This window comes from Electrophorus electricus, chromosome 3 (assembly GCF_041902795.1).
Source record: "Electrophorus electricus isolate QZ-2024a chromosome 3, ASM4190279v1, whole genome shotgun sequence".
Classification (NCBI taxonomy): domain Eukaryota; kingdom Metazoa; phylum Chordata; class Actinopteri; order Gymnotiformes; family Gymnotidae; genus Electrophorus; species Electrophorus electricus.
Window position 1 is genome coordinate 20,826,514 of NC_137499.1, and position 27,497 is coordinate 20,854,010.

The 27,497-nt window shown below is 42.4% G+C and overlaps 2 protein-coding genes across 4 annotated transcripts; one reads left to right on the top strand and one right to left on the bottom strand.

Moving 5' to 3' along the window:
- Window positions 1-6: 6 nt before the first annotated feature.
- On the bottom strand, window positions 7-10,353 carry gga1 (golgi-associated, gamma adaptin ear containing, ARF binding protein 1). The gene is made up of 17 exons (XM_027020812.3): window positions 10,222-10,353; window positions 9,136-9,220; window positions 8,238-8,313; window positions 6,928-7,026; window positions 6,490-6,613; window positions 6,062-6,162; window positions 5,211-5,291; window positions 4,978-5,115; window positions 4,727-4,808; window positions 4,471-4,581; window positions 4,219-4,356; window positions 3,919-3,995; window positions 3,593-3,777; window positions 2,795-3,027; window positions 2,496-2,665; window positions 2,143-2,253; window positions 7-1,996 (listed from the first exon to the last, which is right to left on the bottom strand). The coding sequence occupies exons 1-17, from the start codon at window positions 10,262-10,264 to the stop codon at window positions 1,886-1,888; spliced, it is 1,965 nt and encodes a 654-aa protein (XP_026876613.1). The 5' UTR covers window positions 10,265-10,353; the 3' UTR covers window positions 7-1,885.
- Window positions 10,354-10,932: 579 nt separating this feature from the next.
- On the top strand, window positions 10,933-27,279 carry micall1a (MICAL-like 1a). 3 transcript variants are annotated; one of them, XM_081710544.1, is made up of 17 exons: window positions 11,772-11,912; window positions 15,262-15,355; window positions 15,843-15,891; window positions 17,222-17,363; window positions 17,799-17,899; window positions 19,320-19,444; window positions 19,832-20,433; window positions 20,898-20,961; window positions 21,131-21,507; window positions 21,718-22,115; window positions 22,576-22,710; window positions 23,732-23,858; window positions 24,216-24,306; window positions 25,050-25,123; window positions 25,350-25,464; window positions 25,608-25,651; window positions 25,796-27,279. In XM_081710544.1, exons 4-17 carry the CDS (start codon window positions 17,279-17,281, stop codon window positions 25,918-25,920), a joined length of 2,463 nt encoding a protein of 820 aa, XP_081566670.1. In that variant the 5' UTR covers window positions 11,772-11,912; window positions 15,262-15,355; window positions 15,843-15,891; window positions 17,222-17,278; the 3' UTR covers window positions 25,921-27,279. The 3 variants fall into 3 exon arrangements, with proteins under 3 accessions (XP_081566669.1, XP_026876600.3, XP_081566670.1); XM_081710543.1 differs by lacking the exon at window positions 15,262-15,355 and having other exon boundaries at window positions 10,933-11,912; window positions 25,773-27,279; XM_027020799.3 differs by lacking the exon at window positions 15,262-15,355 and having other exon boundaries at window positions 10,934-11,912.
- Window positions 27,280-27,497: the final 218 nt, after the last annotated feature.

A 27,497-nucleotide genomic window follows, 5' to 3' on the forward strand; every position in this document is an offset into this window, starting at 1 on the left:
CCCCAGGAAAAAGAATAACTTTATTTCCCTTAAATACATATTTGCACTACATTCTCAGTTCTCCTCCATCCTCATTCTTTGTTCTGTATTTTTTTTTTTCCCTTTTTTTTTTTTGGCAAATTTACATAATTGGAATACAGAGACTATTTACAGTCACCAGGAAGAAAATGGTGTTGGGAAGGGCTTCAGGGCTGGATGCATGGCTTGGAATGTGACTGTAGCTGCAAATGACATGTACCTTGCAGCTTAAGTTTGCATTCCACAGCCACATAAAGACACCAAAGTAACCTCAGTTCTAAAACTACTGACCAAATCTAGACTGTACAGAGTTCTAGATTTCTCTCCCCCCCCCACCATTGTGGACACAGCTGTTCAGTCCCCATTTATTTTAACTTCTTAGATATAACTGATTCTAGTACAGTGTCCATATCACCCAAGGTGCTGTGTTTTACTTGAGCAAAAGTTTTAAATCTTTTTGAAAATCTTTTAGATGTTTTCCAGGGAACAAAATAAATAAATGCTTGAGGAGCCGCTGTCACAGCAAAGAACATCAATGACACTCTACTTCTTATTTCCGGAACACACAGAAGGTTCCCAAAAAAGGAAAGGAAGAACTAAAGGTTTTTAAACCCAACATTTTAAGACCTGCCAACAAATTCCTAAACCAAAACAAACACAGACAGAAATGTAAATATGTATATACATGTCAGCAATAAAAAAAAAAAAAAAAAAAAAAAAAAAGTATAGGATGAATGTAAATCATCAGATTAGGCACATACGGTAGATTTAAACAAGACTTCAGGATTGCTAAATTAATTCTGTTGGGCAGGGAAATGACAGCACCATATGTAAAACAAACAGAAGGGCGGATGCAGGTGTAAGGGGAGTGAGGGCACTTGTGTAAGTGCAAAAGATTTTGAAATTGACCACATTAAGTCTCATGAAATCTGAGGGGAGAAATTCGCTATTATGTAGGGAACTATGGGGTGGTGGTGGTGACTGTCATTAACAAAATGACATGCATACAGATGAACAAACTAGTGTGAGCGAGAAGAAAAGGTGCAATTTCAGTCTGATAAACACAGACGTGCCTAACGAAACTCATTCCACCCATGGGTGTGAAAGATATAGTGCTAATTCTGAACCAAGATCATACAGGGACAGATTAATCATAAAGGGTCAACCAGGTATATTTTAAATCACAGTTTAGACAGAAAGTCCATCTTATTGTCCCATTATTCAATCTCACACTGACTCACTCTGGTCATAAGCTGTAAATAATAAAACAGATGATTCAGGATCTCTCTTGCAACAACAAACAGCACAATGAAGTATTTATGAGGAACAGACATGCACACGCGCGCGCGCACACACACACACAAAGACCAATCTTCAAGTTCCATTTCAGGAAGGTCTGACAGCAACAACAGTTTCACGAAGCAAAGCCCAAAAGGCAGCAAGGGTAGGTGAGGGTTAGATGAAGATTAAAACTGTTCACTGGAATAAAGGAGAAAGAGCAGGAAAGCTGAAAAGCAAAAAGATGAGAATGACAGTATGTGGGTCAAAGGCATATCCTTCTGACTCCACTGCAGAAAAAGGAGTCCCTTGCTCACTTCTCCTAGCCACTTCCACTTAAGGGCAAGTTCCATGGGGACTACTGTCACCATTTTTACGATTCTGCTCAAATTGCTACTCACATTTTGCCAGACGTCTTCAGCTGTCCCTAGAAAGAAATGTGTACTCGGAACAAGTGAGGGGGAAAAGTGAGTAGGGGCTCAGTTTTCTTGTGGATTAGAATTGAACTGTAGATAGTGAGAGACGCTCCTATTGGGTGAGACCAACAAGAAGCAGAGAGCTAAAGCAGCAGGAAGTTGAGTTCGTCCACCTAAAGGTTCCCCCAGGACTCTGGAGGCGGGAACTGCTCTACGTCTCCACTCTCGTCGTGGGACACTTCACCTAAATCAAATGTCAGCTTGTATCGCAACCGAACCTTTTCCTGCAGCAAAGAAATGAGAAGAAAAAGACAGAATGGCTGTCAGTATAGACTAAATAAAAGCTCTGTATTAACAAATGGTTATCACTCATTACAATGGTTATTACTCCTTTATAATGTTTATTAATTGCAGAGTGTGTAGCTCTTACTTTGTGAGGGTTGGCCAGCAGTAGGATTTGTGTAATCGCAGCAGGGGCCAGTATAGGGTTGAAGGCTGGCAGCTCTGTTCCAGACGGGGGCTGAAGTTTCACTCTCATTGTCTGCATAAAAGATTCAACACAAAACATACAGCCACAGGAGGCAAATGTTCAACCTCAACCCAGAAACTGTGGTCCTTTACAGGTCACCTGAGCCGTACTGTTGCAGATATGAATTCTATCATAATTAATATAGCCTTATGAAAAACACCATGAAACTATGGATTTTTCTCTTCGCCAATAAACCAACAGAACAAAAGTTAGCTCTTCATAAAGTGAAGGCGGTGCGGGGTGAGTAGAGCTACCTTGGGCACGGCAGACTGGAAGCGGATGTTGGTGATGGGCACGGGTGCGGAGGACAGCATGGAGATGATCACCACCAGGACGTCAGGCCGCCCTGAGGGGCAGTCACGTGCAAAATGGAAAAGAACGCGCAAGCTGTGCTTGTCAAAGATCGACACTGGCAACATGCTACCTGCAAGGTGGCCAAAGTGAAATAGAAGGAGTGAGGAGAACAGGGAATTAGAGAATTCATGGCCATGAGACAAATATACCCATAATCCATAGCAGGAATTACATAGTACAGCAAATCGAAGTTTCTCACTAGGTTTGATGGATTCTAAGGGCACGGTAACACTGGCCAGAGAGATTTCATCTTGAGGGGTGGAGGAGGGAGCGACACCCAGTGCCGGAGTCTCGTGGCTGGGCTGGGAATTCAGGAGAGAACCAGATTCTGATGGGAAGGCCAGGACGGGGCTGGGACTTGTGGCTGGGTTGGTGCTTGACTTGGTCTGGAGATCTCTTAGTGTAGGCTTTGACTGAGGTTGAAGTTTATCCCTGCAAAACAGCATTTACATCGCTTCAGGTCATCTTATGCTCTATTAAAATTAAATGATTAAGTCATCAGTGCATTAAGCAAGGTTTCCTATGGACATGATCTAAAGGCATTTTATCAGAATTCCATTAGCATTTCCCCCCCACAGTCTTATCACAAATATGGATAACTCTTTGGCAAGAACTGATTAGGAAACCTGCCAAACTACCCTGATCTGATGCCTACCTTGTCCACCATCATCCGTGATCTGAACTACTTTGTCTTTCTGGTTAATAATAATAATAATAATAATAATAATTTAAAAAAAAAAAAAAAAAGACTCCTGTAGATACTCCTGCTTGGCTGGTGGGACAGATAATGCAAGGTGCTAACGCCACTAAAGTCACTTCCCAGGGAGTAGAAATGCTGTCTACCAATAATTGTATGCAAGTTGCTATTGATGACGGCATCTGCCAAATACCAAATATATTAAAGCATATTAGTCATAGGAATATAGAGTCTGCACTTCAGTTGGCTTCATTGTTACTCTGATCAATGAATGACAGCCCTGGCTGAAGAGAGCCGCACCATTTGACCTGCAGGCTCTCAGGGGGCAGGGACTGCTGCAGGAGGGTTCTCCCCAGTACATCCAGCTCGTCCAGGGCCTTAGCGGCTGGTGTGGGGCTGCCGGCAGGTGCCTGGGGGCTCGTAACTGACGGCAACAGCACCGCGGCCGGCACAGGGCCGACGGACGTGTCGGCGGTATCTGAAGACTGATGGAGGTGGAGGAGGAAAAGAGCAGCAGTCAAGAGCGTTGAAGGTGGCACACGAGAAAGATCATCCGTCACAGAAGAGCAGATATGGTGAGGTAGGAAGTGTCTAGCGTGACGTATCGTCATCTCTCTCTTTCTCACCTGAAATGAGTTCCATGTCGTTGCATCCCCAGCCTGGGAGGGAGCCAGGTTAGGACCGGGAGCTACATCACTTAGTCCTACGACACAGATCACCACAGACTCTCACCTATGCTGCTTTAGGATCTGTCGTTTTGAATGGGCTGGACCTGATCTGTGATCAGTGATTTAAATAGACTGAATCTGATGACGAGTTCATATGGATGTTTAAAAGAGTGCTGATCACAGATCAGCTCCCCCTGTAGTTACATGTGCACGCTGAGGTATATAGAAAGAGAAAACTGATCCTGAGTCAGTTCTTACCCAGAGACATGAGCTCATCATCTAGCAAGCTGATTCCCAGCTCCTGTGATGGTGTGGGCTGAGAGGGGAATTCTGGGAAACTCGTGGCCAAGGATGAGGTGTCCAAGCCGGTGAGGTCCAACAGAGCTGTGCTGCTACCTACACAGGAAAATGTTTGTAGTCAAGGCATTGTCTGGGAGAGAGATAGTGTGTGTGTGTGTGTGTGTGTGTAGCAGTGCGATGCCTGTGTGAGTGGTTTAGTGGTAATATTACCCTTGAGCCCGGGTGTGGTGGTGCTTTCACCATTCACCTCCTCTCCCTTCACCAGCTGTCTGTACAAATTAATCACCTGGGTCAGGCTGTCATTGGCCTGCAGGATCTCCGCTGTGGTGGGACGGACACACACAAAATTAAGCGTTATTCACTACAATCACAACTTAATGGACTCAATTGAAGCAACAGCGAGCGTGTTTTAATGCCACTCGCTGTTAAAGCCGAGGTGCAACAGTCCTATTTCCCTTCCTCATACCCAGGGCCTCGTCGTTGTCTTCCGTGTCACTGGCCAGCCTGAAGAGGGTGGGTCTCATCCTCTCACAACGCTGGTACAGATCCTATCAGCACAAACATGGTTACGAATGCACCACTTATCAGACTTCAATGCACCTTCCCAAATGTCTCTGGAAACCAATCTTAGCAAACCTGTTCAGCTAGATCACAGACATTTGAGAAAGGGTAGGTAATTAGGTGACACTGTGTGTGTGTATGCTTATGCTTACACACCTTGATGAGCTCCTCATTACCATGTGAGCTGTTGTCTTTACTGTAGTCTCCCAGCAGCTGTGTGAGGAGTTTGACACTCTCCTTCACCTCTTGAATGGCATTTACTCTCTTTGAAACCTTCTCCATGCGCTTCTGGTCCTATACACAAACAAACGTCTTCATTTTGCGCTGCACGTTTATCCAGTGCATGCTAGAAGCCAAAGTAAACTGAACCTCAACCTGGGGACACACACCTCCTGAACCATCTCCTTAATGAGTTTGTTTGCTGCTCGCAGGTCCTCAGGGTGAGTACTGTTAAGCAGGCGGGACAGCATCTGCATAGAGACAGACGGATGGCCAGAGATGGAGAGAAAAACAAACAGAGAGATAGAGGGACAGACAATCAATTTATTAATCAACTGACTTATCTTAATGCTGTGATTATGCAGCGATTAAAACATATGACCAAGCTTTGCAAGACTAGCTAACCGTTTATACTCATGCAATTAATCTGAATCAAGTTTTACAGCCACACCCTTCACCACGAGGAACATGGTGAAGGACCGAGCCAGACATGGCTGAATGGGGCATCTCTCAACAGTATTCCAACAGCAGCATTCTGACAAGAGTATTACAACATTGCCATTCCAACAACAGGGGCCACTGACTGACAGCACTCAAGCACTAGAGAATCTATACTGAACAAATTAGTGTTAGTGAATTCAGACCTGATCCTGTGGAAGTCCAAATTCACGACTTGGACTTTACAGTTCAATATGTGATAAAAGATTTCACGTCAGGAGTGGCGGTGACTGGGCAGAAGTGTGTCCCCCTAATCAGTTCTCCTCTGTTGTTTATAATCTCATTAGGGCATGCTCGCCAACGCTTGAAATGTGCAAATGTGCCTCGGTACAAGGCTCTGTTCCAGCCCTAATGCAACCCACCTGACTGAGCAAATGCAGACCTTGATGGTAGTTTAATTTAACTTCATTTAACTGAATTTAACAGAACTGCCTGCGTCAGGCCAGAAAAGGCAGTTTATGCAAGACGGCCACTGTGTTATGGTAACAAAAGGCACTCACTCCATGTCAGTTCTTTGTTTTACCTTCGACTTCTCTTCATCCTCAAAGATGGCATTCTTAGGTCTGGGTGGCGGAGGGGGGAGAGGCGTGTCATCCGGAAGAGCTGGGTCCTGTTTCACAATGCCTGGAAGAGAGGCCAGGTACTTTGCAACTACCAAAGAATATTTCCTGCAAATTCCGTGCCCTCCAGGGGTAGCAAAGTCTTAACAATGACGGGAATGACAAAGGGCTCGTCGCAAATGACACGGCTCGGTGAAAAATCCCAAAACTGACTATATGACATTTCGATCAAAAATTGCAAACCTTGTCATTAGCAGTGAATGCTGCATGCTCTACTGATGAGGAGGTAAAACTGACCCTGAGCACAGCTTCTCAGAGTTCAGAGAGCTGAACCAGAATCAATGCATCTCCCTCAGCTCTTGGTGAACACAGGAGGGAGAGCTCAGGTTACCTTGCTTCTTGAGCATCTGATAGGCATCAGATATTTTGGTCTCTTCAGGAAGACCCACAGTCCAGCTATACATCATTTCTAGAACTTTCCTCTTTACTGGTTCTGGAGCTCGAGAGCCCAGGTACTGTAACAGAACACAGAAAAGTGTAACATACCTATCCCAATCTCAACAGTATTGTCTATACATGTTGCACCACAAAGCAGTGGTTTGTTCCTAGCAATTCAATTATGCTGACAGGACAGAAGTTATCGACATATGTCCAGTACTTTTTCCAACACCACAGATGATTCATACCAATCAAACTAACTATCAGTCTCCCAGTAAAATGATACACCAGAAACCAGAAAATTGCAGAAACCTCTGAAAAGCTTAATTAGCATCAGTAAGTCACACCGACATCATCCTTTAACCCAGGAGCAAAGCAACTGAAAGCTTACCTTAGGAGAAACCACCTTGATGAGTTCGTTAAGGAAGCGGAACTTTCCCACCTCGTTATGGAACCTTTTCCCACAGTTCTTCATACATGTCTCCAGAACCTACACACACACACACACACACACACACACACACACACACACACACACACACACACACACACACACACACACACACACACACACACACACACACACACACACACACACACACACACACACACACACGTTAAAGACCAATCTTCAAGTGTCAATCTTAAAGGATTCTCTAAGATTTCATTAATTAGAGTTAATCTGTTACAGCGTTTGTACAATGGCTATTTTAGAAAACTAATCCTTGAGCGTGAGATTATGTGAGAATGTGAAGCAGGCTAATGCTTCAAGACTACACCTCTCACATATTATCCTCCAAATAATTTCTGGTCCATTGGACATAAAAAAAGCTTCTCAAGACAATGAGGTGATTGATGAACACTGTAGCAATGTTCCACAAAGCTGACAAACTAAATTGTCACTAAATTAAACCTCAACCTTCAGTGTAAGATCTTCCAACCTGTAACTCCACATACTGCGCTAGGAAATAATGTAGCCCTGAAACTCTTTAAAAGTAGCCTTCCTTTGGACAATGGAAACTTAAGTGCCAGCAGTTCATATGTTTTGCATCCATCACTGTATGCAAGATCACCAAATTTTGATCATCCTGTAGCTAATACAAGTTGTGCATTAAGTGCACAGGAAGGGGAATAAATAATGAAAATCTATCTGTCCATAATGCCGACAACCACCTGGGACCTGTGAAAGCACACCTGGTGTTCCTGCCTTCTCATGCTCATATGCACATGAATATCTTATGACTTCTGACAGATACAGCTTCACTCCTGCAACACTGCAACATTGGGACATAGATATTTATAGCCTGATGTTGCAGCACATATTCAGTTATTGACCACATATTCAGTTAAAGCCTTAGCTTTCAAAATTGAGCTCTTACGACAGTTAATCACTAACTGGCTCACACAACAGTTAATAATTTGATTTGTTTAACTTCACCCCCTTAAATTGAGACCAAGAATCTGGCTCTCAGAGATAAGAATCAAAGGGCTGTTAAAATGGATCAATTAGAACAACCCAGCTGAGCGTCCTCAGATTCCTGGCTCTCACTATAGCAGTTACTAGATTAGGTGGAATAATAGTAGAAAGCAACATGCATAATTAATATAGCAAAAATAATAAAAAAAAATAAATAACAGGAAGATCACAAACGGCTAGATTACAGATGCACCCAGTTGCTCCAGGACACCATCTCATCTTACCATCAGTGCCTGCATAGCCTCCCATTCCTGTGGTGACTGGATCTTGTGCGCCAGCAACCTGGTGGCCAACTGGGGGCTGCGGTAATTCAGATTCAAAAGGAAAAGAGACTCAGACTGGAAGTAAATCACCAGAACAACCTTTGCAATTAGGCCTCAATATGAATGCTTTTGAACGAAGAATGATCAAGTTATTCAACTGGATGATAAACCAGAGACTTCAAAGCATACTGAAAATATGTTTGAATGCCACCTGAGGTGGGAAAAAGCCACAAGAAATATGGATTTGAACATTGTTCCCGCATAGGAACAAAAAGGCTCAGTAGTGAAGTTATTGCTGAATATTAAATAGCAACTGATGCATGATCAGTTGTATTCATTGCATTTATCACAAAGGGCAAAGATATTAAACAAGGGCAAGCTACATAGGCTACTCAGTATGGTTTTGACTAACAATGAAGGGAGTAGGCATGGCTCAAACAAACAAAAACAAAAAGTGTCTCAAATGAGACCACAGACCAAAAGCCAAGGAATAAACATTTACATTATTTACATTACATTATATATATATATATATATATATATATATATATATATATATATATATATATATATATATATATATGCGCGCAACTCTGGACACAATAAGTGCTATAATATTAGAACTATGAAATGCCCAAAGTCAAAATATTGATAAATAAAATCACAATTCATACAGTTATTTTTGCTGTTCTCATCTCAAACTCATGTTTTCCGAAAGAAAAAAATAACCGTTCAGTTTGACTGTCCAATACTTTGAGTGTTCAGTACTTTACTGTACCATAGCGTAGTAAATTATCTAGATACTCATGTGGGTGACAGGCCGCACAGAGTTACAGTATACAGCCAAGTTGGGACTCACCCTTCAGGTTCATTGCCGAGCTGTTCACAGAAGGCTTTGATACTATCCCAGTCAGTTTCTCTGTTTAATGGGTTGGTTGCTTTGTCTGCAGTTTGATAAGAAGGGGTGGGGGGTGTCAGAATATACATTAATCTCTTGAAAATAGGTACAATTACTGTTCACATGCACAACATGCTAAATTTAAAATAAAAGCATGATCATAGAGAAAGAACAGCCTAATCTAGTTACTAGTTACTACCTGTCAGACTCGTACTACAAACACTGGAGCCTCACAGAGGGTCTGGGTGCTATAATCCAAATCAAAACACCTTGTATGGACTTCAGAAGGAAGAGTAGCTAATGCTCTCTAGTATAGTACAAAACGATCTAGGACCATGTGACGCGATCATGTGTGTATTTAACCAGACCGCGGAGATTCTAAAACCACTGCCGTTTTTAAACCTTTAAGGATTTTACATTTCTTTAGCTTTCCCCGGTTGACAACAGCAGCACTGACACGAGTCTTCAACGCTTAAAGAAAAAAAACAAACTCCGAGAAGTGCACATTTTACGCAACAGCTCTTAACACCTAAAGGGAAATAAACGAATGAATCATCTTGTTGGAAACTTTTGCAGCCAGCTAGGTCCACAACTGACATAGAGGAAGCCAAACTAGCAGGATGACGCTGACCAGTTAGCTAGCATGACAAGTTCAGCCAGAAGTGAAGTGACGCCTCCTTGCTCATTTCACACGAGTCGCCTGCTTCTGCCCAGCGAAACAACTTTCTACTCTAATGATCACGGTCAGAGCGACTGCTCATCACCAAGACCATCGTTGGCGACGTTAACGTCCCTAAAAAAGGAATCAGACCGTTTCAGGGCGAGCTAGCTAATGCTAGTGGTGCGTTGTATCTTAGCTTAGCTTCTTAGCTAGCTAGTTAGTTAGTTAGCCGTGAGACTGACCGGCCTCAGGACTCTCACAGCAACGACCCCTGAGGTAACGACAAGTTTCCCAAAAGGTACCATAAATCACTGGCGCGGTTGCGGCTTTTCAACACTGGGACGGTGTCAACCATGTCACCAAAATAATGAAGGCATTTGACTTACTGACGCGAGACTCCAAGCTCGCCTCATCAGGCGGAGCCGCCATCTTTCGCAGGTTCCTTCCGTACAAGTACACCGCAATTCTCGCGATATACCGCGTAATTTTACGCGAAGCCCAAAGCCCCAAATCGTCAGACGTCGCGTCTGTCGCCAAGGTAACATGTCGGCCCTGAGATCATGGCCTGTAAATAAAGTATGATTCAGAGCTGAATGTGATGCACAGGGCGTGTTATCGCTCATTATCAGCATCCATATCAGATAATCTCAAGTGCGATGGTCACACAAGCTAAACATCAGTGACATTTTTTCTAGGTGCCTTATTATAACCCTGGACCTAACCATGACCCTCATCTTAATCTGACCAAAATCTTAACACTAAACTATAACTATTTCCCCAAAACTAACAATAAATGTAATTATGAGTCTGAACTCAAATGCAACCGAAATCTCTGGCTCTTATACCTGCTATTAGTTTTGTTTTGGGAGAAAATAAATCTACTGCGTTGTTCACAAGGTCGGTGTCTTCAAGTGAACACTTTAAGGAACATATGCAAAACATTGACAAAACTGTGTAAGAGGTTGGGATATTGTTTCTTATATTCTGCTTGGCCATATGGTGGCTGTTTTCCGGTTGAGATGATGACACATGGACTAAGAGCACCGTCTTCGTGTCATTTCACTACCCACCACTAGATGGCATCCAACTCTGACTCAGAACGACGACGAGTTTTGCCTGAAGTCGTAGTCGAGAAGGGCAGCTAGCGTTAGCGACGTTATACGGTACAGAGTGTGGGGTGGACTCGTGTGTTTTTAATCTATAAAACCCGAATCCAAACGGGAGGTGGCACAGCGATGTGCAGCCGTAGACAGCTGTTTCGAGTCTAAAAGACACGCCGGGATCTCGCTGACCCAAACTGCCTAAGCGTTACTGAGCCCGGGACTAACGTTACACCCCGCTGTCAGAGATCTAGAAATCGGGAGATTCGCAAATTGAACCGGAGAGGTTTTGTCTCGGTTCGCAGAATGGGCTCCGCTAACGTTGTTACCTCGGCGGATAAAAATCATGACAGCCGTGCCTCGGAGGTTTTCAACTGCATTCAGCTGCCGACCGTACCGTTTCGCACTCTTAACTTGGTTCTCGCAGGGAGATAGTTTAGTGTTAGCTCGTCGGCTAACCTAGCTTGCAGTGCTAGCCAGCTGTCTGACTTTGAGTTTGAATTGAAACTGAGCTGGCTAGATAGCTTTTTTTGTAAGTTCGTATTTGTAGTTCTCAGACTAAGCCAAAAAAGGTATTAAGGTAAAAAAGTAATTTACAGTTTTTACTGTTTTAAGGTTGCGGTTATATCGCTCATAACTACAGCGTAACTGTTATTACGTTTAGCTAGCTGTAAGCTTGGTGTAATATCGGGTGTTGACGGAACATTTCAGCAAAGGGCTGTTAAGATAGATGCCGATAGTCCTAACGACAGATACAAATTAAAACAAACAAAAAAATACTACCAGACAGACATTTGTCTCATTGCACATCTATTGCGCTGAGCAATTTTGACCATGGGTTCTTTGAAAGCACTTCAGGAGTGGTGTAGGCTCCAGTGTGAGAACTACAGCGCTGTGGACATTAATAACATGTCAGCGTCCTTCAGAGATGGCTTAGCCTTCTGTGCGATAATACACCGACACAGGCCAGACCTGATGTAAGTACTTTCTGTGCTTCCTGCGTGTGTTTGCAAGATGACTATTCTGTGTACTTTAGGTGAAAGTGTCGGGCCACTGAGCTCACATGGCTTGAACGTTTGTGCTTGGAGATTGTATGTGAACGTTTCTCTTGACCTTCGTGTAGGCTACTGTTATGTTAAAATAGGTGTTGTTCATTGGTATAGATTAGATAGCTAAATTACACCCACACATACTTGACTGGAGTTGCAGAACTGAAAGATTGGGTTGAATGATGTTAATCAGATAGTATTAGTTATATAATTTCAATTTCTTAATATAATTTATGAATGAATGAATGAATTAATAAATAAATAAATACTGTTAAATTAAGTTCCGCCAAACTCAGAAGTGTCAGCTCTCTTATGGGCTTTCCTCACAGAGCTCCAACATTGACACACAACTACTTGGTATTGGTTTTCACCTCAGCATAAGGCAGTTGTTTGCCGCTAACGTAAATAATTTCTGATAGGAAGTGTGCCTGGGTCTGTGTGCATGTATTTGTTGAAAGTCAAGCCAAAATAACATGTCTAATCCACGTTATACTCTCAGCTGTTCTGTTCTGTTATTACTATATTACCATGTATGACCCTCCCCTATATATATATATTAATATATATATATATATATATATATAAATTGTTTTTAATTATATTGAAGAATACAAAATAAAATCTATAAAAGAAGTCACAATATAAATATATTTGTAACTTTAAATTTGACCTAAAACTAAAAATTGAAAATTCTATTAAGAAAAACAAATGAAAGACAAGTTTTTACTCTTTAGTTTTATTTTTGCTTTCCTTTTTTTTTTTTTTTGTTTGCTTGTGACTTACTCTTTCAGCGCAGTATGCAGGTATTGTGTTGTGGGACGAAGCGGACATTGCTGTGTCAAGAGTACTGTTGCTTTTTTTACCATTCAGGAAGTTTAGCTAGGTTTTCACACTTATCATGTGGGTTTTAGCTGTAATAGTAATGCTGTCTTAAGACAGGCTGTCTCCTCTTAAGTCATAAAGCAGAGCATGGATTAATGCGTGGTGTTTGTAATAAGATCATTGTGTTGAGCAAGTATCGCTGTAGGTTTTTCTCAGTCAGGCTGACTCATTTCTTTTATTGGTTTTGATGGTACACTCTGAGCTCAGCTTGCAGGGATGGTTGTGGTTGCCATGCATCTGTAGTGCACCACACCTGTAAATAATGTGTGTGTTTGTGTGTGAGGGTCTGTTTGTGGCTGGGATAGGCATGTTGGGCCTAGTAGCTCTAGTACAATGTGTTGCAGTGTGTTAGAGCCAAAAGGTGTGTGCGCGTGTGTGCATGTGACTCATATTTGAGTCAGCAAACTATGGTATAGTACAGTCTTCAAATCTGCGAGTAGGGTTGGGCCATGTCTACCTAACCAATCTTGTCTACACTAAAACAATGCAATAGATGATAGGTAGGTGGGGTTTGTCTTAGAAAGGTCCCATAAATTTTGGTATACTTTTTAAACACTTTTTCAAAGACTATTCAATTCATTACATTAATACATTAATTACTATTAACTGAACCCTAAATCATGACATTGTATGATGTCCTTTATTTTAAAATAGGTCAGTCACTAAAATGTTTTATCTGTTGATTAGACAATATTTTTTATTTAATTGTATGCTTGTGGAAACTGCCAAGAATTTATTTCGGTACTTCAAATATACATTCTACAGAATAAACTATAATATAAAGCATTTTTGTAAGTAATGGTTTTAAATGCTTTTCATCAAAATAACGCAACACTTCTTAAACTACGCATTCATCAGTTCTATAGCTTAGGTTCATCTCCAGGGGAGTAATAAATGCAGTTTTTCTATGTTATTGCAGAGACACTGGAATTAAAGTAGGAAGGGTGTTCCCTGCTGTTGACGTGATGTCACTGAAGATGGCATGGTCTATCGGCCCAACCCTAACTTCAAGCTTTTAACTTTGCCACAGTCGCTAAATATGTTGTGCCAAACTCGACCGTAGGCTCCAGATTAACCTGACGATCTGTCAGTCTCAGTCAAGCACAGAGAAGCGCTGACTGTGTGTGCACCCATGAGTACACACTTAACGTAATGAGCATTTTAATTAACACACCCTCTAATTGAACCACTTTCACACTGTCACCAAGGCAGTGATTTGCTGGACTAGTTTGTGCTTCAGCCTGGAATGTTATAAAGGCAGGTGATCTGAAAGCTGTAGTAGCTGTTTTACAGGACAGTTGCAGGTGGTATCAGATCCTCTTTCCTCTGCAGGTCCCTCACAACTGCGATCTCCACTTGCAGCAGCCATATCTACTTTAAACTGAGGGCATATCATTACATGCTAAATATTTTGTTTACATCAGCAGTGCAGACTCAGACTTGCCCCAAGTCTCTTCTCAGATTTAGCTCATTTGGATTTGGTTAGTTTACTTAATCTTCATATTTTGAATTCCTCTTTCTTATTGTTTTCTCCCTTCTTTCCTATCCAGCATTGCCCTGTTATTAATGAAGGTCCCTTTCTCTTTGCTGGCTGCCTCACTCCTTCTTCATTTTTCTCTTTCTCTTATTTAGAGCCAAGTTATCTGTCAGTATAGCTTGATCCTTTGTCTCTAATGGAAATTGTATTTCCAGAGACAGTCACCGTTCGTCTACCCAAACTGAGGGCAACGTCTCACGAGTTTGCATGAATCATATCTGAACAGTTTCACGTGCCGTTTTTCTCTCGGCTGAAACTCTCCACAGTTACATCCAGCAGCTGTGGAACTGCACATGTTTAACAGGACCTCTGCAGTCCTTAGTCAGTATCAAAAAATCTGGAATCATCATGTCCGAAATTCTCAGCCACCTGGGAGAGCCTTCTAGAGCTTGACAGAGTAAACTAGAGCTCCATTTGTCGTCCGGTGCTTGAGAGCTCAACCCCTACAGCTTTAGCCAGCGTCGCTCCAGATGATGGCAGCTGCCGCTCCTTTTTATGACCGAGGAGATGGGAGCCTGACGTGACGTCCTGGCAGCAGCGGGTGGCTTCGGGGCTGGTGCCGTGGGAGACGTTACTGCGTTCCGCATCGCTTAGCACGCCTGCAGCTTCGCTCCTTCCTCCAGCCCCACAGAGGGGCCATTGTTTAGCTTGGCTCACAGTGGCACCAGACAGGGCCGCCGATCTTTCAGTGGGAGACCTTATGAAATGACCTTTATGAAAATGTGATTAATTTTTCTTTGTTTATGTTTTGCAACACTTTGTAAAAATGGGTTTGCATGTGGCAAGTTTATATTATGTGTTCAAATATATATATATATAATTTTATTTTATTTTATTTTATTTTATTTTTGTCGTTAGAGGTTGGCAAACAAAAGACAAGCACAGCAACAAAACCCATCGAAACAGACACAGGGTTAGACTGAAGAGTTTCAGACAGGATCAAATGGGCTTTGTAAGTGTCAGGAGCTACCGCAGCTAAATGGTGGTTTCATATTTTACATCTTATGTGAAATGAACAAATGTGTTTTTGCTGCTGGATGTGTAGGTGTGAGATGGATGAATGTAAACAAATTAGAGATTCTTTCAGACAAATCAGGTCAGACAAATTAGACAAAATGTCTTTATTTTTGTAGTGGTGGTGAATGTCCTTAGGGAAAAAAAAATCTAAATTCCATAAACTTGAACTATGAAGCGAAATGTTCCTGTTTGTGCTGAACAGTTTGCCAGTATTAACCATGCTATTATATATTCCAACCACATGCAGCCTACTGATGTATCCTCTTACCCAAGTGTTTTATTCTTTTGAAGTCTTTAGCTAATAACAGCTGTGACAAAAAGCAGGTAAAATCTCTTGTGTGCGGTGTGCTTGGGTAAAGAATTCCACTGTTCATGTATCTCAAAGTGATCTCCTTTGCCTTCTCTCTTTTGATGCGCTGCAGAGACTTTGACTCCCTGTCTAAAGAGAATGTGTATGAGAACAACCGCCTGGTGAGTATTTGCCAAGGCTACTCATTTTGCTGCATTGACCAGAAATGATATGAAAATGAGGGGTTTCTCTATGGTGACATCACTGTTAAACCCTAGGGTTGTTGTTGATGCCTCTGCTCCAAGCTTGGCTGTAGCTCCTCAGTGTTCAGCAGTTTTTAAAAACTGAAATGTCTGTAAGTCTGGATCTTAAATTCTAGGGGGAAACTCCGGTTGGGATCTAGCCTTACCGTAGTGGTAGGGGAGGGTGACCTTCCCAAAAAACATATCCCGATCTTTTTAGCAACCCAATCACAATCCACAATCTGATCAATGTGATCTTTCTTCCCAATTTTGAAATGTAGTGTTTAGAATATCCAGATTCAAAACAGTCTATGGTCTTATCTGTGTGCACCATTTAAAACACACTACTGTATTAAAGACACTGTTTTCAAAACAATTAAAACCTGAGATAAACTTTATTTTAAATATTAAACAAAGCTGTAGTCAGCAGTCAACAAATAATAACCATTAAATAACAGATTTTTCAAGTTTTGTAGTAGTAAAATGTACAATAACAAAGTAAAAATTCACTGTGCTTTATTTGTGCAGTCCTCTGCCCTCATTCAGTATTAGAAACATATTTGCAACTTCATGACACCATGCATCTAGAGTGCATCAGTGTCTTAAATCCCACACTGCATACAACTTTAATCAGCACTGTATCCTTAGCTAGATAAAATATGACGGCCTCTGTTGCCTCTTTTTGTCATTTGCTGCTTTTATCATATTCGTTTAATGCATGAATTCGTACATCAATGATAATTGTTTATTTTTGGACTTCGTGAGACACAAAAGACTAGGGTTGTACGACACCTTGGCATGTTATTTCAGATAAGGTGGATGAATAGATTTGTTGTATTTCCTCTGAAGTGCTCATCGGTGCCCAACAAAGTTTACAGATAACTTTGATTTGAGAAATATTTGACTGTACATAGCCATCGGTTTCACACTACACCGACTGAATCCCTTTTCGGCACCAGCTCTTTAGCTATTGTGCTGCTAGGTCACTTTGAATTGTTTTTAAAATGCGCCAGAAACGAAAGAGACCCTGTGGTATAGTCACGTGGTATAATATGCCATTCAGCACAGCCATTTTGTAACCAATCATTCTGTTGGCTTGTGAACATAGCATGGATCCACTTTATTACTGGCCATCTAAGTTTTTTGTGAAGGTTCAAAACAATAGTAGGACGCTTTCTCCCCTCTTCTCAATTCCTTCTCTCACTCTCTCTCACTCTCTCTCACTCTCTCTCTATCTTTATCTTTCTCTCACTATGTCTCCCATTTCAAGGCTTTTGAGTTGGCGGAGAGGGAACTGGGTATTCCGGCCCTGTTGGATGCAGAGGACATGGTGTCTATGAAAGTGCCTGACCGCCTCAGCATCATCACCTATGTGTCACAGTACTACAACTACTTCACCAACAAATCCCATGGTGAGTGAATCCCACCAGTGCAGGGCCTCTAGTAGACATTGCTGAGGTGGTAGCCTGGGCTATCTTAGGATCAAATTTGTATCTGTAAAGGTTTATACTGACCGATTTAGGCTGTGCATGCCTGATTTATGCCATTATCAAATCCAGTATTAGTTCAGGTGCCTCTGTTGTAGCCTGACTCGGATGTAAATATTAAATTAGGTTTCAGAGGGTGCCATTGTCTGCAGAGTTGTTCGCTGTGAATAGTCAAATGGACTGCCTATGTTGAAGTGTGTTAAACTTATCATACAAATAGCTTTAAGAGGAAAAGCTAATTGTTCTGTGGACTAATACCTTATCTAGCAGTGGAAAAAGGTAAAAGCATAATGTCAAAATCATATGTAAATTTTACACACACCACTCATAATTAACTGTGTCACAACTGTTCTTCTTCAGCTAATCCTCCTTGTATGAAGAGACCAGGTGGTACAGGCCAGACTGAACCAGCAGTAAAGAGGCCACCCACTCCTTTAGAGGACAGACCGAACAGTGCCGAGGTAGTTTTTTTCAATGCAGTCTACATGTAATATTGAATTTTCAGAGTTTGAGAGCTCTCTGTATTACTGTAGCCTTAACAGTCCTTTGTGTGCTTGTTTCAATTAAACACCATCAATTTCAGTTGATGGTGTGTCAGATATTGGATGGTATTATGCTGTATGAGGACCTTACTGGAGCACGTCCCAGGAAAGTTGGAGAGGGAACAGGCAGTCCAAATCTGGCCCAAATCCATGTATCGTGAATGAGGACTAATGTGTCCTGAAAGCCTGTTCAGAAGCCTCATGCTCTAATGAAATATTGAGCCCCTCAGGGCTCAGGAGGGAGCTGAAGGAGATTCCAAAAGAGTTTTTTTGTTCCCCCCCCCCCCTTCAGCAGTACAACACCCTCGGGGTGAAGATTAATGATATGCCTCTGTCATGATGCACAGATTACATGAGAGTATTTACAATGTCAATTATATGGGAAAACACTTTCACAAGTATAGATATAGATTTCATCTATATAAATATAGTCTTGTGCAACTAATAAATGTTTTGTAAGTGTTTACTTACAGGAGTGTTTTGTGAAAATGTAAGCCAGGTCAACCACTTCTCATACTCATAGAAGTATGTGAAGGTGCTTATTTCAATTTCTCAGTACTTATCTGAGGGACAACAGAAGACCTGAAGATGAGTTGTAAATATTTGAGTTAACCTTCCTTGGGTCTGTGAGCACATGTGCTCATCTGTTTGCAGTGTTCTACTAAGGAAATATTTGAGACTCATTAGTTTTTCAAAGGTTGTTTTTTTCCAAGCATATAAACCCTGGTCATTAATTAAACTGGTCCTTCTGTGCAGACGGTTTTTAAAGTGGTTTTGCACTCTAGTCTGTTTTGCTTCATTCCATCTCCTAGCACACATAAGCTGTTTAATTTGGACTGGAACAGCCTATAATTATTTACTGGCTTAGAGTCCTGGAAGACCGGCTTGGGAGCCACTACCCAAACACCTGACTTTGAACTTCTATGTGATTTGGCAACTGTATAGCCCATATCCTCTCTCAGAATTTCCGCATCCTTCCCTTCCCCTTTGTTTTTGAGCTAATTGCCTCCATCCTACCCACTTCCCAAGCAAGATGAGTGTGACTGTTGAAGACGTTGGTTTACCTCCTCATCTTTCATGTTAGCTTTGTGTTAGCTCAAGAGTTGCACTAAGCACTAACTGTTTTTCGTAGTGACTACAGTGGTGGCAATTATTTATTTATTTATTTAGCTTTTATCAACTAATATCCAGACTTTTCTGTTGCTGTGGTAAATAAAGGATAAGTCAGACAGTCCATTCTTGATCCTGACAACCTATATATGGTCTTCATACCCTTTGGCACTCTCTACTCCACCTCCTTGCTTGTGCCCTGTCCTGATTTCTGACTCCATCCACACAGTCACGTGAAGACAGCCAATCGAAACGCAGCACTTTAAGCAGTATCTGTGCAGCCTGTGGGAAGCATGTTCACTTGGTGCAGCGCTTCCTCGTCGACGGCAAGCTCTACCACCGCAACTGCTTCAGGTATGGCCACCAGGCGCTCAGCACAGGCAGTCCAGCACGGGACATGTGCAGAGTTGTAGACCTAAAACTTTGGCTTTAGGTTGCAAAATTAAAAAATAAATAAATAAAAAAATTGACATGTGAAATGTGTTACATTAGATACCACAACATTTGTGCTGCTTTTTTTCCCTTTTACCCTTTAGCACCACACATATCGAGCTATGGCAAGTCGGTGGAAAAAAAGTACCTTGTTGTGCATTTCCTGTGTTTTTACAATTGGCAGTGATAGTTCTTTATGTGGGTAGCACTGTTTGTTGTAATGAGTCAGAGCACATGACTTCCTTAATCACAAATCATGCCATTCTATTGTTTGCTAAGCTGTAATGCTATCCTTGCATTTAATTACAGGTGCAAAGAATGTAGCAGCACTTTATTGCCTGGCTCTTACAAACTTGTGGGAGATGCTGGATCTTTGGTCTGCACACACCACTTTGCAAGGACTTCTTCAAGCAGTCAGAATGGTCGTCCAGATTCGAGCAAGCAGCTTAGCCCAGTGGCGTCGCACTCTGTACCCAAAACTCCTCCCAGTGGGGGGAGATTGGAAAATGCACTGCCAGGTTATTCTGACACTAACAAACTCAACATCCCATCAGGGAACAAAACGAACCCTCTGGAGGATGAGAGAGAACAGGATGAAAAAGGAGGGGTGGGAAAAGCCGAGCGAGTCGAGGATGCCTTGAAAGGAGAGACGAGATTCCGGCCTTCCAGTCCTCCGAATCCTTTCGACGAGTCCGACGAAGAGGAAGAGGCCGAGCCAGAACTAAAGGAGGAGCAGCCAAAGCCAGCCCCAGTCGTAGCCAATAATGCTCTTCCTCTAGACCCGGAGGCGAGCATAAGAGTAGAGAATCGACCAGTGCCCGCCCCTCGAAGGGTGTATGACCCCTCGCCTCCGGTTCGTCCAGTACCCAGGACACGCCCACCCAGACCCACACAGAGTCCAGCAGTCAATGGTGAGTTTTATATATGGTAGGTCACTGTAATGTTATTATGATGCTGGCCCATACTTTACTGGATTGGCATGATTGCAGTTATTTTTGCATTACCGTGTCAATTCTGCACATGGCAGTAAACAGAATTCTTGAAACTTTGTAGGTATCACTTCTCTAAACGTAACCCTAGCATTTTAATAAATCTTCTCATTCCATTAAATCCTAAGAAATTGCCCAGAGATCCCAAGATTTCTAAGAAAAATCCCCATTTCACTGTTGATAAATTTTCCATTTTGAATTGAGTTGTTAAAAGTAGACTCATATGGTTCAACGGGCAAGATATTGTAAAATAAATTCCTACACTGTCTCTAAAAACATTGGCTGTCTCTTAGTACTTTTGACAACCTCAAGATTCCTTTTTTAAATGTTGCTTTTGTAGCAACGATCTGCTGATCTAGACCCCTTCCCTCTTTCTGTTTAACTAGGAGACGGTGATCGCAGACGTTCTGCCCCAGTACCACGTAATAGATCACACTCCCCTGCACCTGGGTGAGAGCACAAGTCTTGATTGACCTTTTCCTTCGATTTGCTCACCTTTCCAGATGTGCATTCTGTGTGTGTGTGTGTGTGTGTGTGTGTTATGGTCTTTTCATGTGTCGTTGTGTTCTCCCCTCTGTCTTTGCCATCTCGCCCGCCTACTCGGCACCAACCAACCCAGTGACTCTCCCAAACCCAAAGACCCGCCCTGGCTGGCTCTTGTCAAACAGGAGCCCAAGAAAAAGGTTGCTCCTCCTCCTCCTCCAGTGGCTATAGCCACACCTCCACACGCTGCCCCCTCCTCCTTGGTGAAGGAGGAGGAGTCCCGCCCAGCCTCACCTCCTAATCCCTTCGATGATGACGACGAGTCTGTGGCAGAGGTTTTGGCTCTGCCTTCTGTAGTTGCTGTCCACCCGTGGTATGGGATTACACAGGCTGCTGATATGACTGGAGCAGACACCCCTCCCAGAAAAGGGAGCCCCGCCCCCTCTGGAAGTCCGGGAAGTGCCAAGAGTAAAAAACGGCTAGCACCCAAAGCCCCTAAATCTGCTCATACAGGTTAGTCAGTGTTAGTGTCCACAAAGGCAAGTTATGAGAACAGGGCATCCATCAGTCACAAAGTACAGAATTTCAGTTTTTATGCATTTTCTTGAGTTCAGTGATGTTCTCCATGTCCCTCGTTCACTCCATTTTTACTGTCTGTGTTCCCTTCATCTGTCATCTTCCAACCTGTTTTTTTTTTTTTTTTTTTGTCTACTGTACCTTCAGCTCTTCCTCCTTCTCAGTCTTCCTCGGCCTGTCCATCTCCAGCTCTGAGCACGGAGAGCCTCTCCTCCTCTTCATCAGACCATGCCCCCAGCCGGCCTGCCGCAGTCCTCCCCCGACAGCCTTCCACTAACGAACAGGGACATACAGTCACCAAGAGTGTGTCTGAACCATCAATCAGCAGCCCTGGCTCCTCACCTTCACTGCCTTCAGCTGAGCTTCAGTCTCACCTCTCGCCTAATTCCACCCCCCAGCCGCCACACACCAATACCTGTTCAGCCCCTGCCACTCCAGAGACCAATAGGAGTGCAGGGCATAGGGCTATGAGACCACCTCCTCCCCGGCCCCCAGCTGGTCCTAGTCCACTCATTGGGTCTACCTCCTCAAATACACCCAATAAGGTGATCAAAACTTTTCAAATATAAGAAAATGTATAGTAGCATTGTTTGTTGTTGTTTTTGGCCAAAATGTTTGAGTATGTCCTTGGTGGTTTGTCATAAAATCCATATAATGATTAAACAGCTAAAACAGTAGCTGAGAACTGGCAGAAAATGAAATTAGTTATGGATATTACCACAGTGATGTCATTCTAGTGAACAGTTTCAAGGTGACCTTGATTAATATGGGAAGAGTGAGTAGTAAGTATAAGGTTTTCTGAAGTATGCTATTACTGACCACAAAGATCTCTCTCTCTCTCTCTCTCTCTCTCTCTCTCTCTCTCTTTATCCTCTCCAAAACCACCCCCACTCACTCACTCTTCTATTCTCTTCCTCCTGCTTCTGCACCCCATATTTTACCCATCCCTTCCTCATTCTGCTTTTCTTTGCTTTCTTTCTGTTTCTTGACTTCCCTTCTCTTCAGCGCATCTGTAAAGAGAATCCATTCAATCGGAAGGCCTCCCCGACAGTCACCTCCCCCCAGACCAGAAACTCTAAAGGCCCTCGACCTGCTCGCCCCCCTGCTCCCGGACATGGCTTCCCCCTCATTAAACGCAAGGTTAAACAAGATTAAACATCTCTTCCTTTTCTGTGGTTGAAATCAAAAATCAACTTGAAATGAAAATGCTGAATTCTAGTAGGCATAGGAGCAAGAGTGTATGAATGGAAGAAAGAAGATATATATTGCCTTTCAAGGAACACAATTAACAATTAACACACACAGCTTTTGCATCCAGTCAAAACACCGTCGAGAAGCAGTAGCCAGTCATGTTCAGTATACTCTCAATCAGAAACCTCAGCCCCCCTGGGACGGACACGCACGCAACCCCCCTTCCCCTTTATTATGGGCATTCATATACACTCACCCACCAGGACAATTTATTAGGATAGCCAAATGACTTATCCTCCATGTGTTTGGACTGTGGGAGGAAACTGGAGACCCTGGAGGAAACCCACGCGGACACTGGAAGAACATGGAAACTCCACCTAGCCAGGGACTCGAACCGGAGACCTTAGTGCCAAGAGTAGCTTTGAAGCTGACATTAGAAGTGATTACAAGTAGAGTTTGTCATGCTGGTAGCTCTGGTGGCAGTAGTAGAATGCTGTCTTTATATATTGACAAAGTTGTGGTTTGATTCTTGTTTAGTGGCAATTACAAAATAATAGAACTGTTAAACAAATGAAATTAACGCCGTTGCTCATAGCTCCCAAAATTGGAGCAATGTTCGCCAATAGTCTGGCAGAACACAAGTTCGTGGGTGTTCTACAACATCGTTGCAAGTCATATAGTGGGATAGTTGCCCAAGGAAGAGCAGTGCACAATCCCATTTATGGCACACCCTCACAATCCCATTTATGACACACCCCCGCAATTCCATTTATGCCACACCCCCGCAATCCCATTCTGCACCACACCCCTGCAATCCCACCTATGCCACACCCTTGCAATCCCATCTATGCCACACCCCCACAATCCCATTTATGACACATCCCTGCAATCCCATTCTGCACCACACCCTCAAAGGTACATCAGTAACATCGTTACTGATGCCCGCAGTCTCCTCCTGTCTGCTGCACAGGTGCACACAGATCAGTACATCCCCATCGAGGACATCCACATAGAGATGGGGGTGCTAGAGAAGCAGTTGGATGAACTGGAACACACAGGAGTGGATCTGGAGCACAGGCTCAGGGAGTGCTCTAATGGTGAGGAACGTTCTACTGATCTGGGGTCAGGGCTGAATGAATGAAATGCAAGTGTAGAGTGACGCATTATTCAGTCACAAAGAAAGATGGCTGGAAGATTCAGAACTGGGCCGGAATTCTTAAGAAATGAAACACTAAGTTTTTATACTTGTATTGCAATGGTCTAAGTTCTGCTTTCACAAGAGTCAACCTGGCTGACACAAAGAAACTGCAAAATCCCATTTGTTTGGGAGTGAACTTTGTAGTGCCCCTTGCTGTTCCTGTTTTGTACAACAGCAAGCTCATTAACGGGCCGGCTGAACTGTTGCCTTATCAAAGAGGTTGCATTTTAAATGTTCAGACCTCTGTGTATTGTAGAGGAAGAGGAGGAGAGGCTGCTGGTGGACTGGTTCACACTGATTCACGAGAAACACCTACTGGTGCGCCGAGAAGCTGAGCTAGTCTACACGTAAGTCATCCAAGACATACACGGACAAGAGGCTCATGAGACAGTGTGATAGGATATGTTAATGGTCCTACAACAGATTTTTATGCACAAACGATTCTTAACAAGGGCTGATTTTACAAACATCTACAACAGAGGGCTACAAATATTTGATACATGTCATAGACTTCTCCACATATTTGTTATAATAGGCTATATTATTACATAACAGGAAGTCCTTAAAAAATCTCTTCTATGTCGAAATGTTTGGATGTCCGTTCTAGGTTAATTTACCTTTGTTCAAGATAAACTTTTCTTTTTTTATACATGGTTGTATAAAAGGCATGCTACCTCTGAAATAATGTGGATGAACCTGTTTATAGTGGTTGTCTTTTGGTTTTATGTTGCCGCAGTTTTTGGCGACAGGCAGCCAGGAGAAAACAGTAGGCGGGAGAACGTCTCATATGTTTGAAAGTAACCACTGTGTGGCTCAGTTTTGCAATTTCATTAAAATGACCCATTGAGTTTGTGGTGGTCAGTATTTTTTTTTTAAAGAATACATCTGTGTGAGTCTTTGGCAGGACAGATTGAGTGTTGCTGTGCCCCTGCCTTACTATGTACATTTTATATTTAATTTCACTGATTGTGTGATTAAAAACAATAGGAAAATCTATTGTGTTGTATAGCCTGGGAACATCCTAAGGATTATTTGGATTATTTAGAGTAGGGAAATTCTCACTGACCATTGGCTGTTGATGGCATGTCAGGGTGAAGCAGCAGGATCTGGAAGAGAGGCAAGCAGATGTGGAGTATGAGCTCAGGTGTCTCCTGAACAAGCCAGGTGGGTGTTGGTGGACACCTGCCAAAAATGTCACATTCACAAGCATACACATGGACCCCAGTGTCTGACTCACACAGTCATGCCAGTAAAAGGTCAATACATGTGTATTAATGAGATGCTATGGGTTCTTTGCTTATGAAAATGTCCTTTATTCCTTTATTCATGTCCTCCCCTCATCTATTATTATTACTTATTAGCTGTGTTTATCTCTCAATCTCTTTGGCAGAGAGGGAGTGGAATGATGAGGATCGAGACAGGGAAAAGCAGCTGATGGCCGAGCTGGTCACCACCATCGAGCAGAGGAACCAGATCATCAACAGCATGGATCAAGACAGGCAGAGGTAATCTACTGCCTCACACTTGCACAATTCCACACTTGCTGTCCAGTACGTCTTGCTATCTACCCGACACTGAGGTGAACCTAAATATGAAAGCCCCACCATTCATCCTGCAGGACAACTCAGGTTCTGTGTTGTTTCTTTAGGGAAGAGGAAGAGGACAAACTAGTGGCTGCTATGCTGAAAAAAGGTAGGCCCTGTCTGTTTGTTTCTTTTTTGTTCCCACTCCTTTATTTACATTGATGGCATTTAGATGATGCCTTAACCACTGAGCTACCACTGCCTCTTAGGTGCTCCTGCTTCCTTTTCAGTCGACCCCTTTCTCCTCTTCCAGAGTTCCATGGTGAGGGGGAGCAGAAGAAGAAGGCTGCCAAGTTTAAACCCATCAAGGTGCTGAAGAGGCTGAGCACGAAAGGGGAGGTGCCAAAGGGTGGGAGTCCACAGAAGGAGAAGAGCTGAGGTTGCAGAGAGGTGGAGCAGATGGGAGCAGACGGAGGAGAAAAATAAATAAATGAAAAAGCACAGGAGCGATTTTCTTTATCCCTCTTCATGTTTCAGTGAATGACAATAATGTAATGAAATGGTTGTGAGAACATTTAACAACTGTGGGCTTTTTGCCACCCTCATCTGCCCTTCCCGGTATTTATTAAAACACACTTATCATTTTTCTTTTATCCTTACCATTATGTGCAGATGTAGTATGAAATTGGTTAATGAAACAGGTGGCTGTAGTGATTGACTAGTAAATAAAATGGGTCATAACTTTTTCTTCTTTTGTTTAAGAAGCAAGACCAGTCTAAACAGAATGACATTTACCATTAAATGAGTGTCAAGTTCCGAAGACGTAATAATTTTCACTTGGTCATTCATGCAAGGTTTTAGGTTCTACTTAAACTGTAAACTGGGTTCTTTGGTTTTCACGGTGTCTGTATAACAATGTGTGATTGTGCTTTGAAGCATCTCCCTAGTGCAAAACCTTGACATTGGAGATTTGCTTTATGTGCTTGTTGGTATGGTTGTATTCCTGTGCAGTCTGGTGCTTGTCGGAGAATAGGCTTCCAATGGTGCTGATGAAAGCACTTTCGCAGCACTGTAACTCTCCCATGCCTGCTCTGTCGTTCCTGACTGCAATTTTCCCAATAACAGGCCATTCATAGAAACTGTATTGTTGGAGTGGTGCAACTAAACTAGCTTATTCTAGTGGCTGAAAACTGGGTATTTTGAGTTGTATTTTTGGCCAAATATCTGTGAAAGATGTCATCAGACTCATGCAATAATTTTCCTGTAATATTGGGTCACGTTAGTAATGCAAATAATTGGTTAAGAAACTGGATTACCCATTAGCTTAGCTAGTAGTTATATAAATGTAGTTATCCTGATTATTACTGTTTGTGTAAAGCATTTCCAGTGAAACGTATTTGGTTCTGCAAAACCAGGTCCTAGAATGTGGGTCTCATTCAGAGGTGGAAAGCTGAAGTTAGCAAAGTAAAAGTCCTCTTCAGGTCATCGTCCAAGCCACTTGGAATTATTACTTGGCTAAAACCAACAGGTAGAAATATGCTGAACTTCAACTTGCACTGTTCTGGACTTGAGACCCACATATATGTTTAATTCATCTGATGTTTTTAGGACTAAGCTCTCTAAATGAACAAAACCTTTTTAAAGTAACAAACCACGGTTTCAAGATATTTCTAGCAACAAAAAGCTTTTTAAATAGTATTTTAACATGAAGTAATAACAGAAGTTGCTTACCAATTGGGGGAAGCCCTGTAGGAAACTAATTTGCAATACTTTGTGTAATTAAAATTTTTAAAATTCGTTGCCTTGTTATTCTTGGGATGTCAGTTTGATGTTATCTTCTGAGCCTTCATCTCAAGCAAGACAAAAGATGATTGTGCTGAAGAGTGCCATTGTTTAATTGTATTTATGGAAGAAAGCTGAACATTATGATGTATGTATATCTTTGTCTTTAGATAACTTGACATTTTTGTTTGTATCTCATCAGCAAACAGGGTTTTGTCTTTGTTTTAATATAA

Coding starts and splice junctions, on each gene's coding strand:
- gga1 (XM_027020812.3), bottom strand. CDS start 10,264: ATGGCGGCTCCGCCTGATGAGGCGAGCTTGGAGTCTCGCGTCA. Junction 6,163..6,489: donor TCAGATGCTCAAGAAGCAAG/GTAACCTGAGCT, acceptor CCTCTCTTCCAG/GCATTGTGAAACAGGACCCA. Junction 2,254..2,495: donor TCCAGTCTGCCGTGCCCAAG/GTAGCTCTACTC, acceptor TCTTTTATGCAG/ACAATGAGAGTGAAACTTCA.
- micall1a (XM_027020799.3), top strand. CDS start 11,770: ATGGGTTCTTTGAAAGCACTTCAGGAGTGGTGTAGGCTCCAGTGTGAG. Junction 15,892..17,221: donor TGTATGAGAACAACCGCCTG/GTGAGTATTTGC, acceptor TCCCATTTCAAG/GCTTTTGAGTTGGCGGAGAG. Junction 24,307..25,049: donor GAAGCTGAGCTAGTCTACAC/GTAAGTCATCCA, acceptor ATGGCATGTCAG/GGTGAAGCAGCAGGATCTGG.